Source organism: Diuraphis noxia, unplaced genomic scaffold, assembly GCF_037042655.1.
Source record: "Diuraphis noxia isolate RWA-SAM2 unplaced genomic scaffold, SU_Dnox_SAM2 contig0004, whole genome shotgun sequence".
In the NCBI taxonomy this organism is placed as follows: domain Eukaryota; kingdom Metazoa; phylum Arthropoda; class Insecta; order Hemiptera; family Aphididae; genus Diuraphis; species Diuraphis noxia.
In genome coordinates, this window is record NW_028301714.1 from 69,718,075 (window position 1) to 69,737,613 (window position 19,539).

The 19,539-nt window shown below is 27.8% G+C and overlaps 1 protein-coding gene across 1 annotated transcript; it reads left to right on the forward strand.

Moving 5' to 3' along the window:
* Positions 1–18,534: 18,534 nt before the first annotated feature.
* Positions 18,535–19,219, forward strand: LOC149056425 (uncharacterized). The gene is made up of 2 exons (XM_089226473.1): positions 18,535–18,715; positions 18,814–19,219. Exons 1-2 carry the CDS (start codon positions 18,641–18,643, stop codon positions 19,189–19,191), a joined length of 453 nt encoding a protein of 150 aa, XP_089082599.1. The 5' UTR covers positions 18,535–18,640; the 3' UTR covers positions 19,192–19,219.
* The last annotated feature ends 320 nt before the right edge of the window (positions 19,220–19,539 follow it).

The following is a 19,539-nucleotide window of genomic DNA, read 5'->3' on the forward strand; positions in this document are numbered from 1 at the left end:
CTCCCGCAAACATTTTACATATGGTTATTTGTGGACTTTATAAATTTAGTGTCTGACAATTGACAATTTTAGCCAATATTGCACCAAAATATGACTTAATTCGACAATCAAGATTTATGTATATTTAACTTAATACTTACCTATTTATATATTGTGCATTTGTGCTCAACAGGCGTTTGAGCATATTGCTTCTATGCCAAACTTCTCTAAACTCTAAACCTAAACTCTTCGTCATTTCAATGTTTTGTCATCACCTCATCGTCAACTTCTTTTTTTCCTTGACCACAATATAACTGCAATACTTAATTATATGTATTCACGTGGAATTCCTCTTTATTGCTTCCTGTTTGAGTCCATAACAATTAAATTTAAATTAATACCTATGTGAAAATGTTATATTAACGATTTATGTACTCGATAAAGAAATTAAAAAATACAATAATTGTTGTATTGAATTATTTATATATATTATTGATATAATGCATATTTAATTTATTCCGTGATTAATAATGCATACGCTTACCTATAATATTTCAGTATATTTACCACTGTCCACTACTCAGTCGAAACCGATAAAATTTTTAAAAATATAGCATAAAATATAAATTAAATATTTAAATGTATTGTTTTATATTGTTTTTACTATTTATTTTTTAATTTAAATTAACATGGAAAAGATTGCTGGTCATGACTGTTAAAAACTTGTGTGGAGACCAGGGTTATCTTAGTTCATAAATATTATTAATGATATAGGTAAATGTTATAAAAAAACAATTTTTCTTGATATTCTAATAATTATTTTTCTTAAATATTGTCTTATATTGTTCTAATATCATATTTTTATTCGATACCGTTTTTCCGCCGCGTAAATGTTGTAAAATTATGCTATAAACGTGACGTTTTCCATTGCCTATTATATTTATTTTTAGATTCTGAACGAAGTGATGAATGAATTGATTTTACAATGAAGTGTGTGTGCGTTTTTTTTTTTGTGTCTGTGTACAGCATAACTAGTCGAAATAATGCTTCGATTTCAAATTTTGGGGATGGTTTCCGATGTAAAATTGAACATCCTTGGTGCATTATAGAGGTCAAAAGTAAACATTTTCCAACAGTTTTCAAAAATATCGAGAAAAACAAAAAAAAAAATGACAGAAAAACGGGAATTTTTACGCAAAACCAGTTTTCGACTAAATCGATATTTTTATGTGGTTGTAATTCAAAAACTAATCACTGTAAATTTTCACCAAATGTTAATGTTAGTGATATCTATATACAGTTTAATTTTCAAAAATGTTTGACTTTTTTGAGTTATTTATAGACCACTGAAATTTTCGATTTTTTTGAGAATTTTTTTTTGAAGTAGATATAGAAGATATAATATCATTGGATTCAAATTTAATTACATCCATTACAGTAACCCACTTGTAACCTACTGTACAGCAGAGCAACATACACGACTTACCCGCTTTTTTTATTATTTCGGCGGCATTCGTTTGCAGAGACGCGGGCACATGTGATATGATGTGAACATTTATTAAACAACTATTTGCTTTAATGGATATAATATATTATCCATAATAATAATATTATTATAATAGGTGCATTGTTTTCTTTATATTATTTTTATAGAGTATATAAATCGATTGTAAAAATATTCAATCATCATTACTGAGCAATCATTTAATTGCCATGTTATTTTCAAGTTATTGCCGGATCAATGAAATTACACAAACTGCACGACATTATATTATAATATTTCTGAGAGAGGGCTTCTATAGATCAATAATTATTAACGCTTGATAAGTCATCAATGATGATGTCTCATTATACTATATGATAAGTAATAATTTCAACTGAAAAAAACTGACAGTTACTGTCGAGTACTTATAAACCTATCTGCAGTGACTATAGAAGTACTTATTACATTTATTTATATTGTTATTAGTTTTAATTTATAATGGGCGAAATAGAAATTATTGAAATATCTAGTGGTAGTGAATTAATATATGCATTGATTTCAATACCACGTACATGAGGCAAACAAAATACATAATAAATATTAAATAGTGCCAGGTGGATTGACAACAAATGTCGAAAAAAATTATCGATGAATATTTAAAAAAATTTTTTTTTGGAAACTTTGTTAACAATTAGTTTCGACAATTAAATGAGTACAGTCGACGAATACAATTATGGAACTTTCGGTTAAATATATCGAAATAATGTATAATCGTTTAGTTATCATAATGGTGTCTGGACGCATATACATATATCATGACATAAAGGTATAGATCATTGTGTATCGTACAGTATTTATTGTATTATGATGTGCGTGGTATATATTTCTGTTATAAATATATAATCATTATTATTATTTATAACTATTTCGCGGTCATCGCAGCGACCTCGTAGAAAAGCAAAGTTCGACTTGGTTATTGACACAAGTCCGAATAATGTGCATTATATCGCGTGGTTGTGTTTTAAATTATAAGTAGGTATACGTTGACATATTTTTTAATGAATTACCTCATCTTTTCTAGACAAATAGACCTTACATTGAGGTTCCATGACAGTTATAAAAATAAATTATAACACGATACATCGAAAACAATATTCGCAATCATGATAACTATTTAATTTTCTATAGCCAATTGGCAATCATATTATTATATAATACATCCAAAAAAATTTTAGATTTCTGTTCACTGAAATAAAACGGCTGTTTCAGCCCCTTTTATAATATTTACTATTGCATAATATAATATGTAATTCATAAATCACTGCAGGTACATAAATTGTATACATTTCATATAGATTGTATAATTATTGTAAATATTCGTTTTCTAATACCTAAATATTTTAAAAACTTTGATTTCTTATCATATTTTTATTAACAACGCTATTTCATATTATTTTAACTTTACATTGATTAAATGAAAAACCATCTAATAGAAAAAACCGAGTAAATTATACACGTTTAAAAACTGCATTTAGGAAAGAGCGCAAAATTGTATTCAGTTTTCGCTTTTCTGTAAGATTATGAAAATATAAAATATAGATTAATCTCAATTTTGGTGCAGAAAACATTATAAACGAGATTTAGTAGATTTATTTTTATCGCGAGTATGTAATGTCAGTAGTAGTTATCATTAATTATTATGCATTTATATCAAAACAGATGCATAAAACATACAAACCAATATAGTTATTACTTTCTAGATCTTCAAAATTTTCGTCGCCGATTGATATTACACTTACATTATCCCGCAAAAGTCGCAATGTAATATTTATATACAGAGTATAGGTATAACTAAATCTATTTTTGTGAGTATTTAAAGAAAAGATCGATAATTTCGATTTTGTAATTCATTTTGATTTGTAAATATTTCTTTTTGATTTCATACACGTTGTGGAAATTACTTAATTTAACGAAATATTGATCACGTACACGTTACACCAGCCCTTTCCTAAAAAATCTGAATTTCGCTATTATTTTCCACGAAAATTTCTAAGGAACTTACACGAACTGAGCACCAAAATATATTCGTACTAAAAATTTGCTAATTTCACTTGACATACCTATGTAATATTATGCATAGGTATTATTATAATTATTATAAATTGTACAATGTGTATCCTCGACATTGCAGGCGACGATTAAAATGTGCATATTTGTGACGAACACATATCGATTAAACTAATAACAAAACTTACGAAAACAGATTTAGAAATATTTACTTAAATATTATAAAATATTACATGGTGTTTTTCTCGAGCACTTCCTGTGTGTGTGTGTGCGCGCGTAGATTGCGTGCGTAGGTACGCAATACATGCATACATATATATTATACCTCCTAATTCCCCAATATAGCTATACTTAATATGAGTCTGTGTGTGTGTGTGTATAGCTGTTATTATATTATACGTATTGTATTATATTATGATAACGCGTCAACCGCTGCACTCGAGCCAAGGTCACCTTATCAACGTGCGACTTGAAAAACCTTACGCGAGTCATTGACACGACCGAAGCCGCCGCTGCTACTGTACGCCTCAATGCCTCATCATAAAGCATACCTAGTAAAGAGGGTAATAATAGTTACGATTTATAAAAATTATTATAATACTAATATATTCAAGTTGTAGGTCATAACGTGTAACAGTATATCTAAAAAGAAGTATATATCATTATTTAATTACACGCGATTTGCTGTTAACTATATTTTCTGTATTGCTTGATTTGATTTTTTTTTTTTTACTTGGATACGGCTAATATATTCCATATTTTTTATGTTAATTTATATTAGGTTAGGTTAGGTTACACAATATGCGTTCAAAAAGTAAAACGCATAATAATATTAGGATTTACGATTGTAGTAGGTAACTGCCTCAGACTGTGGAGTGTTGAAAATACTATTGATGATACATCGATGCGCACACGCAACAAGCAAGTTTCAAGGTTACGTGTGTTTCGATTTTCAGGAGGGCCCCTTAAACAACTTTCGATGAAAATCTCGTGGATTGTATGCGTTCGACAAACAATACAGTTAGGTATTAATGTATTATTATATTATTAACAATACATTAACAATATTATTGTTTTGTCTTTTCCGTTTTGACCTACACCGCAAGAAATGGCCCAATTTTCTAAGAATATTAATCGTTTCTCGAATTCATTTGTATAGCTTCGTACAAACTTCAAAATACCATGTAAAACTCAATACTTTGCAACTCGAATATTATGTCGTTTCGCTCGGTGCTAATAGTACCTACGTTTATTTTATTAACGCAATTTTTGCAAGAGTCGATTATTATATTAGTAATACTAATAATTACTAATCAGTATACTTGGTACATACCTATTATAATATAATATATTTTGAATTAAATACAATATATTATTCTGTGACCATGTTAAACATGTGTAACTAACGAAAAAAAAAATTCTATTCAATATAATTTTAAAATATACGGTACGTACATACCACGTGTATAAGAACCTGTATTAAATTCCAAACGTAAATATTAGAAAAAGGTACCTACAACAAAAAAATCGGTACAATATAATATAATATATTACACCGTTTGGGACATAGGTGATGATGGGTATTAGGTTTGTATTTAAATATATCTAGGTACATAATATTTTGAAATAATTGTGCATACATTTTTGGAATTGAACATGATTTAAGATTTAACCCAATCCTCATTCTCATTTTTTCAAGGGCAAATAATATAAATTATAATGTATAATAAATGGTTAGGTATACGTGTGGTATGCTGGTATCATAAAATATTAAAAAATTTAAAAGTATTAATGCAAACAATTTATATTTGAATATGTTCAAGGTGTTGCACAACGAAAACTTCTGCAACATTTTGAAAATATTTTATGCTTTTGAGAATGCTTTCTCTTGCAATACTTAGCTGTAACATACGCCACTGGTATTATAACGTGAGTGTGTGTGTGTGTGTGTTTTTGTTTATTTAAATCATATTCGGGTAACGACACACAATATTATAATATTCGACGTTTGTATTGTAATATTATTAAATTATGGAACAAAAATCTCGAGATTCGAAAACGCTGATGTCAGCAAAATCGATTGTTTCCCAAGCGCTGGTGTCACGCGCACATATATGTATACGACAACAGACAGAGAAATTAAAATATTAAACGAGTGTTATAAAATTAATGGTCTCACTGCAGCGCAAGAAGTCACATTAAATGGGTAATGGAGAGGAATGAGAGAGAGAGAGAGAGAGAGAGAGAGAGAGAGAGAGAGTGAGAGAGGTATAGAGAAATAGTGACGGAGAGCGAGAGTTGGAAAAAAATAAGAGTTCATTAGCATTAGCCCTTCGGTGATAAATTATAATATACATACGAGAAGGGGCAGGGAGGTCTATTTAAATTTTGTCAAATTGCCACGTGGTAAACATATAAATTATGGAGCTGCGCTGTCGTATATTTATACAATTATACTAAGTACATGGGCAATGGAAACCGTTGCTCTTAAGGAATTTTTGTTTTGAAAATTCGTGAATTTGTGAACAGTTCAAGTTTAATAAAATCGATCGACAATTTACTGTCCATTAATTATGATAAGTAATAATATAACTATTCGGAAACATTTTCTGGTATTCATTAACACAAACAAATCCTCAACACATAATGTATTATACAACCATTTTTTTTTAGATTTTTATCAACTGCAAAATGAATCAATGTTTGTTAACACATATAACACATATAATACATTGATATTCAAGGAGACACTGTGGCGCCGATCCCTATGTCCAGGTATTGCAGTTGCAATACCTATTAAGGGTGGGTGGGTGTAATAAACCTACGAAACACACCGGTTAAAATTATTTTAATTTATGAAAGTTAAAAATTATTTTATTTATCACCATAGCTAAAATTATGAATTAGGACAGCGGTTCTCAAACTGTGCTGCGCGGAGCCCTAGGGCTCCACGAGAGTAGTCTAGGGGCTCCGTGGCTCCCTGAGAATATCTGTATTAATTAAATTTAAATTATTAATACTAATCAAATAATTTGTATATATTCGTATTTTACAGGAAATAAAAATAAAAAGCAAATCATTTACAATAATTTACATCATTTTTTATGAATTTTTGTTGTCTCATATAGACATTTCTGATTTTTGGAGCTCCGTAATTTTTTTCAGGAATATAAGGGCTCCTCGAAAAAAAAAGTTTTAGAACCGCTGAATTAGGATAAACCATAAATCTAAACGCTAACAATTGAGTAATTTCCGGGGGGGGGGGGAGCTTCGGCCCACTATGCTACCGGTTTATATACCTACTCTACTATCCCCCTTAACACGGCCCTGCTGGCAATTTTTAAATGTACTTATAACTATTAGTTGTTCAAATTATAGATACATGAGTGGAAAAAAATTGAGGGGCAGTCGCTCACAACCTAATGTAGGTGGGTGGGTCTTGCTTTGCAGGTATGCTTTGAAATACCTCTAAAAACTGACTTCGGAACCACTGAGGAGACATGGTTTACGTATATAAGTAATAGAGAATAGTGTTTTATAGTTTTATTACGTGTGAAGGGTGTTAGGGAGGTGGTGACAGTTATGTTGCGCCTAGTTGTAAAATCTAAAATAGCTTTAACGTTGTTGAATATCCGGAATTTTCCATTCATCCAGATTCCTTATATTATTACGTCTTAGCTTTCACAACCTGCAGCTATGCTTATTCTCTTCTGCCACACTCAAGCTTTCAAAAGGTTCCTCATTTAATCACCTATTAACTGACTAGGGTTAAACGTGTACATTCGTACTCGCCGAACAGCCCTAAAGTTTTATGGGTAGTAGTTACCTAATCGTATGATGGAGATATGCGATAGCAGTATTATATAAGGTTGACTAATCAGGATTTATGTTTATTTTTAGTCGGTCATATTTTTGAAAACAGTTCAATGGTCTTGACCGTGCAAGCACAATACAATTTATGCGGCAGTGTGACATTCCGTGTATATTATATTTGTACGGCCTATATGCCTATATATATATTTATATATATAGGGTGTAGCATCTGGTGGTTTTTAATGATAACAAAACACTGATTAATAAGAAATAAATTTTAATTTTAATAAACTTTGAAAATTGTTTAAAAATCAATGACCATATCAAAAGTTTTAAACGCCAAAACTGTTTTTAAAAACTATTTATAAAATAGTTATTTTGGATTATAAGAAAATAATTCAATACAAAATTTAAATCATTTCATTTTAGTTGTAAAAATATAAAATATAATATAACATATACAAATTATAGTGTAGAAATCTAGAAATTATTACAAAAAAAAAAAACTTAAAAATATTGAATAGAAAAAAAAGTTATAGCATTAGTCAAATAAACCTATTACAGTGTTACACTCTGTATAGGTAAATCATTTTCACTCCCCTCGTCTTCAAGTTAAATTATATTTTAATTTCTTATAATTTATAAATAACATTACCTAAAATTTTGTTATATAACATTGTAATGCACACAATTTAAATTGTTGGTACTTAAGAATAAATTAAAGCATACATCCACATTTATAGATATACAGGGTTAGGTTTGGGAATATAAAGAGTATGATTCACCAATAATCATGTTCACCCCGTTTTAGATTTTAATGACTTAGAATTTTTATAACAGAGAAGTATTATTTTGTTGCGGTGATGTAAACTTATTTTAGATATTGAACGGTATTCATTTTACAATGGTACGCTTTGTTTGAACGCCATACATAGAAGCAGAAAACATGATTGTAATATTTATTTATTTTTTTTTTTTTGAGAGAGAGAGAGAAAAGTGAATTCAATTTGTACTTTGCGGAGTCAATTGTAAAAATTCTACTGTTATACTTAGTAATTATTATTTCCCACGCTCAATGGAATTTTCAAAATATTTAGCTAAATTTTAAGTTATTGTTGATATTTTACCGTGAACCTACGATTATTTCACGCCGTTCTTGTATATTGTAATCTTGTATTAAATTTTTAAATCTTAGTTTTAAAAAGAAAATTTACTATGAATTTCTAGCTTAAAATAATTTGCGAATTTTTGTGATTTTTACGTATTTTGTCAAAATTCAAACTTTGAATGCTTATAAAAAAAAATTGTGACTATAGATTTATTTTATTTTTCAACTGCTATTGTAACAAAACGTTAAGAGCCTTGTATTAAATTTTCAAGCTTTTCTGCCTAACAAATATTTTTTTATAGATATTAATTTAAAAAAAACTAATAATGATCGAAAATTGCAAAATAATTATGAATAGTTCAACTTAAGTCGGACATTTTTGAAAATTGCATGGCGGATAGAATATACTTAAGTTAACATTTGGTGAAAATTTCATGTATCTATGGGTCATTTGTTTATTAAAGTTACATCAAAAACCAAAATCGATTTTGACGAAAACTATGATTGTGCGTAAAATATTTCCCGTTTTTCCCTTAACTTTTAGTTTGTTTTTCTCGATTATTAAAAAAAGTATTAAGAATTTTTTACTTTTGACCCCCCCCCTCCCAAAGTACCAACTAAATTCACTTTCTGATCGAACGAGGTACTGAAGTCAAAAATCGAAGCACTTTTACTGCCCCAAAACGTGATGACAGATACAAAAAAAAAAAAAAAACACATATCATGGTAAAAACAATACATTCATCGCTCCGCTCAGAATCTAAAATGTATTAGATTATAATAAACTGAAAAATAAGTTTTTATTACTTAAGAATGATCTTTAAATTTTCTATATTACGCACTGGTATGACAGAGACAACAAATACCACTGTTACGTATTCTTAATTTGTATACAATTTAAAGATTATTCTTAAGCAATAAAAATTTATTTTTCAGTTTATTATAATCTTATAATACATTTTTTCATTTAAAATTTTTAAGATGATTTTTTTTTTGAAAATTCGATGAATACAAAACCCAATTAAACGATTGTTTTCTGAGTATGTAACTTAACTTTAAAAGTACTTTGGAATATATAGCAATATTACGCACTGGTAAGACGGAGACAACAAATGCCACTGTTACGCACTCTTAAAGGCATTTAAAAACTACAATTTTGAAGTATATATATAGTATACATATTATAGGTACCTACTATATCTATATAAATTAAATAAATTCATTAAGAAAACGTTACACCCGCATACGTCTCCGTCATTCAAGTGCATAACATAACAAATTTTATGCTCAGTGGGTGGCGCGGGTCACGTTTATCTCCGTTAGTTTGACTAGTAAATTAGAGTGAATTGACCTCATATAAAATTTAAAAGTAAGAGTATTATTTAGACGACCTGATAGGCTTTTTATTATATATTATATTTTAATTTTGAAGCTAGTTATAAGTTTTTTAAGATATACAAACTACAAACAACATTTATGATTAAAATAATATTATAACTCGCGCTTAAAAATTAAAATATTATAAAACGTCTATGCGAGGCCATGAGGTCGTTTAAATAATACTCTTATCTTTAAATTTTATAAGAGGTCAATTTGATGTTTCGTTTAAACTTTAAAATCTAAAAAATAAATAATTTAAAGTTAAGTTCATTCATTCTAGTTTTTAAAACTAACGAACGTAAACGAAATTTGCTGAGCGTAAAATTTGATATGTTACGCACTTGTAAGACGAAGACAACACATGTGAGCCACTAACGGCCACTTAAATTTTCAAATTGAGAGGGATGCTCACAGATACATGTTCAGATAAATCACTTTGAATCAAGTAATAGATGAATTATTAAATATAGGTACAATATTATATAGAAAATTATCTAAATAATAAAATAAACACTTAAGAAGACTTATATAATTGTATTTTTAAACCAATAGTTTTACACACTTTGCAGATTTATATGTGTCTTGAATAAAGAAGTGTTTTTTTTTTTTTTTGAAGGACATAATATTTAACGAATTGTGCATTAGTCTGGTTATAGTCATAATCATTTCACCGGTAAATGTAAGTGAAAATGATCTTTATAGTCAAACTACGCATAGTATTATTGATAAAATTATATTTGTGTGTACAAAAGGCATTTTAATAATTAATGATTGTCAATTTACTATATATAATATTTTTGATTATTCGTTATAAACAATTCTGCATAAATGTCTTCTTAATCGTAGATTAATTCTTTATAATATGTTTAAGTGTATAATAATTGAATATACCATTAAAGCACATATTTAATGACTCATTATTGAACTTGAACACACGGAAAATTGAAGTCTGAAAATAAATTTTTATTTATTTATTTGAAAATATACAACCTATACCTGTTGGCATAATAAGTACCTATATGTGTTCTGAGTACAATTTTAAATTCAGTAATGAAAAAAAAATTATTGACAATTTACAATATACTTGAATTTATTTTTATTCATTTTTTTTTCATGTACGACTATTTGTGTTAAATATTTAAATGTTATTTTTTTTTTAAAGGATGTAAATAAACCTATCACCATTCACCTTGATTAAAATTATACTTTTAATATATTTTTTCTAACGATTTTTATGTGTGTTTTTTTTTTTGCTTTTGACATAATTATTGAAGAAGAAAAATTGTTTAAAGAAGGTCGTTATATTATATAGAACAGCAACAAGTTGTATTTTTTTTTTTTAAACACGAGGTGCACATGTCGAAATGACCTAGTTTGCGTTAGTGCAAAAGGTTTAGACCCAATCTACTAAATCCCACTTAAGGTTTTCTGAGACCAAAATCGTTTTTAAATTAAAACGATTTTTTGTACACTTTAATTGTCACCATTTTACAGCGAAGTATTTTCAATTGCTCGTCTGTAAAAATATTTCGTTATTTTGTTTTAGATTATCTAATGTACATTTTTGTACTCGAATTGTACCACATTCTTCCATTTGTGTGCTGGACTGTTTAATTTTTTTTTTTTAATGGTATTTCAAAAATAAATATTACAATCGTATATTTGAAGGCTATATTAATTAATTATAATTTATATTATATATTAATTATGCCAGTACTTAGTCAGAGTGTCATAATGTGTTACACAGAACTGAAATAAAACACATTTATTTTTACACCAATAATAATAATTGTAGAGTCATAATCGAATAAAAAACTTTTAAACATAAATGAAATAGAGAAATTATAATAATAACAACAATATTCTAATATATAAAAGCGACGTACTGATTGTTTTTCATGGTTATTGATCGAAATAGTCTTATTCGTTTATCTTTGAATTAAGTGACTACCTAATTAATATTACTGTGTAGATTGATTAATTTTGTCATTGAGTACGTATCATAATGTAATGTATGCGCCCATTATCTTTCAAAAATAAACGGAATGACAGTGAAAACAAAAATACCATAATTCATATAGGTAGGTATAGACCTTGAACTAAAATATAAATTTTTTTTTAATAAGTAGAACGAATAGTAATAAAATTGAAATGCGTATATTTGTACATTATCGTATCAGAATTCAAATGTATACAAAAATAAATAACTGTTGGCATAATGTTATATTATATCGCGTTTTCCAATCGCATCCCGCCAGTCGCATACATAGGTATCATTTAAAAACCGTCGTCGGTTGCTTAATGTTTAAATAGGCGTATTAAATATTTTAAATCTATTTTATATTGAAAAAAACATATTATTCGGGGTTATAAGTACATTTATTGACTATATTATATTATGATATCGTCGTCGTTGTCATCGTTCTCGATACCAGTTTCAGCTAACTATTTCGACCTCTATACGAAGAAACATTATTGCCTATATATTACATTACATAGGTACTTATATGATACAAGGAGCTGGTCGCTATATAGTGAATCCAATCAACGTTGATCATTATATAATTCATTACATTATATTATGGTGCACGTCGTCGTGTTGAAAAATAAATTGTATAAAAATCAAATAAGCGGCAGCAAGCGATATACACCGAAAAGCCGTCGATGAGGTCAAAAATTCGTCCCTCGAACAGCATGGACTATCATAATAATATACTGTAAATATTATAATTAAAATTATTATGTTATAAATTAAAATATTTTCAAATTAAAAAGCGCACCTATCACGGTGTTCTATAGTAGGCACCTATATTAAAATCACTTTTTTATTTTAAGTATCAATTGCATATTTAGGTTATACGCTAAATGATAATATTATATTACACCCATGCGCAAGAGAATCGAGTACGGCTTCAGCGATATAATAATTGCATATATTTTAAATGTTTATAAAATATTATACCTATTATTTATTGAAATCATAAAAATGTTAATCATCAGTTAAACTACATAATTTAATTTTTCTTGACACTTCAAAACTTCATAAACATAATGAATCGTAAAATATATAGGTATACATTAAAACACTTGATTATAATATTACTGTGTTGCATGTTCAGTTGTGTCGTACAGTGATCCTCGAATAACTTTTTTTTTTAAATTTAATCGGTTGTTTTTTTTATCAGTTTTATTATAATAATTATTGTAATTATATTTTATTTTTATTATTTTTTTTTTTTAGTCAGCAGTGCTGGAAAACCATTTAATGGCCTTCGACATTTTATGGGATCATATCGCACACGTACACGCACCATATATGAGATCATTGACCAACAGTGTAGATAAAAAAAAATTGTTTGGATAGAAAATCATTATTGAAATAATAAGGACACGCATACACATATTATAATATTACACTACCTAATATAATGATTCAAAATATATCGAATCCTAAACAGACATCGGGACAATATTTATCTGCAGGGTGTATATAATGTACATGTATACTGTACAACGTGTACCTATGTTAGTGTCGAATTTTAAATGTCCTAAATGTATTTATTTATTCAACAAATTTAAATTCCCGCCGTAGTAGAAAGTCAAGTACGGTCATATAACAAACTTAAAATTATTATAACCGAAATTACTATACTCTTATTCACAACAGCTACGCGTGGAGGTGAATAGTAAATATTTTTTATAGTTACTAATATACATAGCATTATTAAATTACTATAAGAGTATTGATTAGTAATATAAGATGTTTAAAACATTGAAATTTGAAAACTAAGCAATCAACTGAATAGGATACAAAATATATCATTCAATAATTTTATTTTAAATTATTAATATATTATACATGTATGTCATTATGTGTGTTAAATAAATATGATTTTTTAATAAGGGCTTAATTATTATAATAAACATAATGTTTTGTGTAATATACATACATTTTATACATTATATATTATAGTTACCTATACAAAAAGTAAAACATTTCAGTGTATCTACACGCAATTGGAAGAGTTTCGTTGCAATATATTGCAATAAAAGATTTAAATTGGAAGACATTGTTTTTTTTCTGTTCAAAAACCAGGAACGAGTGGGGACTATCCATTAACCGTTCCTAAAATTGGAATACCCCACAGCTACCAGCGATGGCTAGAACTATACCTACCGTTGCATTGATTACTAAGTCGTCTGAGTCTCTATTAGTTTATTGGCAAATGATGGGAATAAGGGAAAGTTTAGTGTAAGAAAAACTAGAGTGTTTTAATATTAAAAAAAGATAAACTGAAAAATGTTAGATGGATAAAATCGCCTTTTTACAACAATTTTAAATTAATAATAGGTATTTATTATTTTTAACAACATTATTTTGTTCAAAAGTAATAACGATTGACATAAGTAATAATCAATAAAATCAGCTGATTGTTTTTTTTGACGTCAGTCTAAAATATTATATTAACCAATCGATTGTGGTGCAGGTTATGTAAGCAATAAAAATATATTTAGGTGCTATAATACGTTTGACATACATCTTCTTGGAACTCGGTGATGTGGTCTAAAGAAATCTAGAAAAAATAATGTTCGCATTCCAATAACCATATTTGCAGTTTTTAAGAAGTCAATGTATATATATATATATATAATGTAATACAATGTATACTAACTGCCAACTGGTAAACACGGTATCCTGTAACTATATAAGTAGGTATGATAACTCATCATTGAGAAGGTTACTGTAATGGATGCGTTGAATTGAGTTCAATGATAAATCATCATTGTGTACGAAAACTGATCTGAGCGAAGGCAGAGGAAACGAGCGGTTTTGCAGTATCTATTTCAAATACCTAACTAAGAATAGTTTACGCTGTATTAAAATTTCATTGGATAAAGAAAAAAATATATACAGTCGCGAATCTCGATAACACCAATCTCAAGGGGAATAAAAATAAATACGACCAAAGTATTTGTCGAGAATCGAGATATATATCTCAAACAAAACTTTAAAAAAACGTCAGGGGTAAGAAAATTATATTTGCACGTAATATCAAAAAGTATCAATAGTTTGTACGATTAATAATATTTAAATAACAAAAATCGTTATAAATTATTAAAATATTTATTCTATATTTAGCTATACACACAATTTTGTCAATAAATTGACCCACCCGCGCTACATAACCTACTACATAATATATAGTGTATGCATAGAAATTGTACGAGTATTAAGAGTCATTAAACTAATTTGCATTCGACGGGTATATAATTCAACACCCAAATTACTGACTACATTAATATTATCACATAAAAGTTATTTTGAACACAATATTAATTTTTAATTTCAATTGAGTTTAGTTGATGTAAAGTTATTTTATGTAATTTTAACACCGATTATTATTAAACTGACATAATATTATTAGATATTATGTAAGTTTTAATTAAAAATACATGTGAAAACAACCACAGATGAGCGTCAACGCAAACACGACGTTCAAATGTGTATGACACTTTATGGCACTATAGTTGTTCTATGCGTGATAGTAATATAAAAAGGCTAACTATAACAGATCTATAACTATAAATGTCAGAATCTTTTTCGTATGGTTAATGGTTATATAAATAGCGCATTAAAATAATTAACACATACATACAGTGACTTATTTAATGACGAAGTATATGCAGACCACAACTATTAGCATAGGTTAGCGATTATTATACCTACTTTCAACTTTTTATTTTAATTTTAAATAAATTTTATCTGTTCTGGTAATGCGGTAAATTGGATTAAACTTAGATTATACACGAAAATGTATAACAGTAGTGTTATAAAACGGATACTTGCCCTAATTTTATAGTGATTTATTTGATTTTCAATATTTTTATAGCAACTCTGAACTTCTTTATTTTCTCGTCCATGCTTAATACATTGTATAAATATTGTAAAATCCTAATTGTTCGTTTTGGAAGAATACAACTCTTCGGTTACCAAATAGTTGTGACTTCCTTGTTTTCCTTGTTCACATTCTATAGTCTTAGAAATTACGAATCAATTAAGTTAATATGCCGTATGTACACAATTATACGTTCTAGGTTTTTAGGATATAATTTAAAATTCCTATTGATTTTACCGTTGCTTTACAAGAACATCATAATAGGTTGCTAATAAATGTAAATAAATACATTTTTTGTCTTAGTACCTACAACAAATGTATAACATAGAAAATGATCGTTTAACAGAACTAATTTTATGTTATTAGCTTTAATATTTGATTGAATCGACCTGTATTATGTAAGATATTAAAATTATAAAATTCTATGAGATGTATTCAGTGGCGTACGCAGGATTTTAGTTCGATTAGTGTTTTCAATATAAGTTGATCAGTGACTCGTGGGAGGCTTTGCCCCCCCCCCTGCTATATAGCTGAACTAGTAAATATCACCAACACTTTAAAATATAAAATAATTCTTTCAAAATAAATTCCTTTTTATGTATTTAATCATCTTAATCCTTAAAATAATATAAAACATTAGATAATAATTATCAATTAGTATTTAAAAATATAAACAAAATAATATAATAAGTGAACAATATTTATGAATTATATTTATTTTATTAACTTTTATATGTAATGTATCCGAACCAATAAGTTTTTACCTAACCTAACTTTGCTTATAAATTATAATATATTAATGTTTGCTATAACAATAATTTATTATAGAATATTTAACTATTACACTTCTTCATAAGTGTTTATAAGAATTAAAAAACATATTTTTAATTTTTATCAAATATTTAAATATTTAATTACTACAAATCCATAAAATATAATTTACTATAGACTATATATATCTATAATCTATGTATAATCCTAACAAATAATAATATTATTTAGTACTGATATAACCAATATTTAAAAATATTTAGATAGAAAGAATTGAATCATAATATTTATTGGCAAAAAGTATATTATTTTTTACTTATTAATTGTTATACTATCCATTCAACCTAAACTAAAAATACTTTTTAGGTATTTTAGAAGTTTTGAAATCAAGCATTAAATAGCAATGTATATACTTAGATTACATTAAAAAGCAGCTTATTTATTTACTTAGTTAATTTATATTTTATAAAATATTTTAAAACCCGATGCAGCCATGCTTATCTTACCATCATAGATGATTTGGACCTTATTCATAGTTAATGATAATTTTTAAAATATTAACTCACAAGCGAATTTTTGACAGTTGATTATTGATTAAGTTTTTACACATATTATCTACACAATTTTACAATAAATTTTGAGATGAGAAAGAAATTTGGAAGGGGGGGGGGGTGTTAAAACCCTAAAACCCTACCCCTGCGTACGCCACTGGGTGTCTTATATTATAATATCTTTCCTTTATGTTTAATAGTAAATCAAATCTCTCTAATATTAAATCTATAGCAACAGAAAATTGGTTCTGCTGATAACGAATTCGGTGGGTTTATACGTTGTGCGGCACAACTTGTGCCTACAACAGAAACAACACATGATGAGGATTCGTTGACTTTTTAGTACTCTCAATTATTATACAGGAAACTGTTTTCCATCAAAAATGCATACTAAAAATTTAAAGCTGTACTTCAACAATAAGAGTGCTTATCGTCACAAATCCGGCTCACTGCATTTCTAAATCTTCACTGTGCCCAAAGTCATAATTTATATAAGAATTAATTCCAAAATGTCTAATTTGTTATCAGACATAATTACCTTTATAGATTTCAGAATTATAGGTAGGAATTACTGAAAAGGTTAATTAATTCCAACTGTCATTGAATCCAATGGACTAACCAAATGCCTTCCTATGTGGAATTCTAATGAATTTCTAATGTTGGTATAAATCATAAACGCTAGATTGTGCAATTCACTTTTGAACAAAAAAATTGTATTATGGCCATAGGCGGACATCGGGGGGGGGGGGGGGGGGGGGGCTTAGGGGGGCTTAGCCCCCCTAAATATTTTAATAGCCCCCTCAAAATCGAAATTTAATTATTAATGTTATTCGTTGATTTAATTATTATGTTTTCGTTTTATTTGAAAATCGTAAAATAATATTTAACCAACAAATGACGCTAATATAATATCATTAAAAATCTTAGAATATATAGCCATCAAACAATCAAATCCACCGCCACCAACAACTGACCGAATTCATTTAATTTACGAACACGCGGTCACGCGGATATCCCATAGACGACGCGTTATCACGTCTTATCGGTATGCTAGGCGGCGGTTAGGTTACTCATGATAGAAACGGTCTCTCACGTGCCGCGCTGACATTCTGATAATAATAATTATTATTATTAATTAGTGTATAATCACAGATATATAAAAATTTTTATATATCTGTGTGTATAAAAATTGTTTAGGTTTCAACGTTTTTGTGGTTATGACAATTGAGTATTGACGCCATTGACGGTTAATATTGTTGAATACGAGTATACAACTATAATAATACTATAATAGTTTAATTGGTAGTTCGGTTGACTCGGTTGAGTGTTGTGACGTAGACGTTAAGTGTTTTGATTTTTGAACATGGCAAATTTGTTTAGTATTTTTAATGTGAAAAAAGATCTTAAAAAGAAAGAAAAAATAAAAAATGTTAACAACATTGAAACAAACCTCGTTTACAATGACGACTTAATATCTAATGAAAAAACAAAACAGTCTACTGCAGAAGATTATTTCAGGACTAATTTTTTTTATTCTGTCTTGGATGTAGTTATTACAAATTTTAAAAAACGATTTTCACCAGAAAGTCTAATGATGGCTTCATCTATTGATAATTTTTTCGAGTTGAACTTTAATGATAGTCTTCATTTCATTAGCCATTATCATGTAAATATCTAAAATGATATTAAAATATTGCTTCATAAATAACAGTATTGATAATTTCATATATAATTATTAGTATATTATTTTATATTTATGTTTAGTCTTTAGTGGATGTGTCCAAAGAATGTCTTAATTCAGAAATGACAGTGGCCAAAAATGTTGTACTTCAAAATATTGGTTATGATGTGAATTTTAATATTGATGATGTTTTAAGAGTTTTGTCAGAAAACAAAACCATATTCCCTAATTTGCAAAAACTATTTATAATAGCATTAACAATACCAATTAGTTCAGCTACTTGCGAAAGAAGTTTCAGTGCAATGAGGAAAATAAAAACATGGTTAAGAACATCGATGCTTCAGGATAGATTCAGCGATCTTTCTATACTATATATTGAAAAAGACATGTCTAAAAATATAAATAGCAATGATATTTTGAATATTTTTGCCGATAAAAATAGATATTTGTTATTAAAATAAAATATTAATTATTTTTAAATTTACCTTATTTAGTGTTTTTTTTTTTTTTTAATACAAATTAAAAATATCAATATTTGTATTAGTTATATGTTTATAGCATGTGGGGGTGCGGGGGCGAAGCCCCTGCGGTCCACTTTACATTGGATTATTATAGCCCCCCTAAAAATTGAACCAAATGTCCGCCTATGATTATGGCACATAAAGAGCTCATGATCTCTATTTCTCACGATCTACACCATTTGTGTATAATATATGCATTGCTCGTAAGTTAATTCATTTTCATTTCAATCTTCAAGTCCTATTTAATGCTAGGAAAAAAAGTGAAATAGAAATCCATTTCAACATACT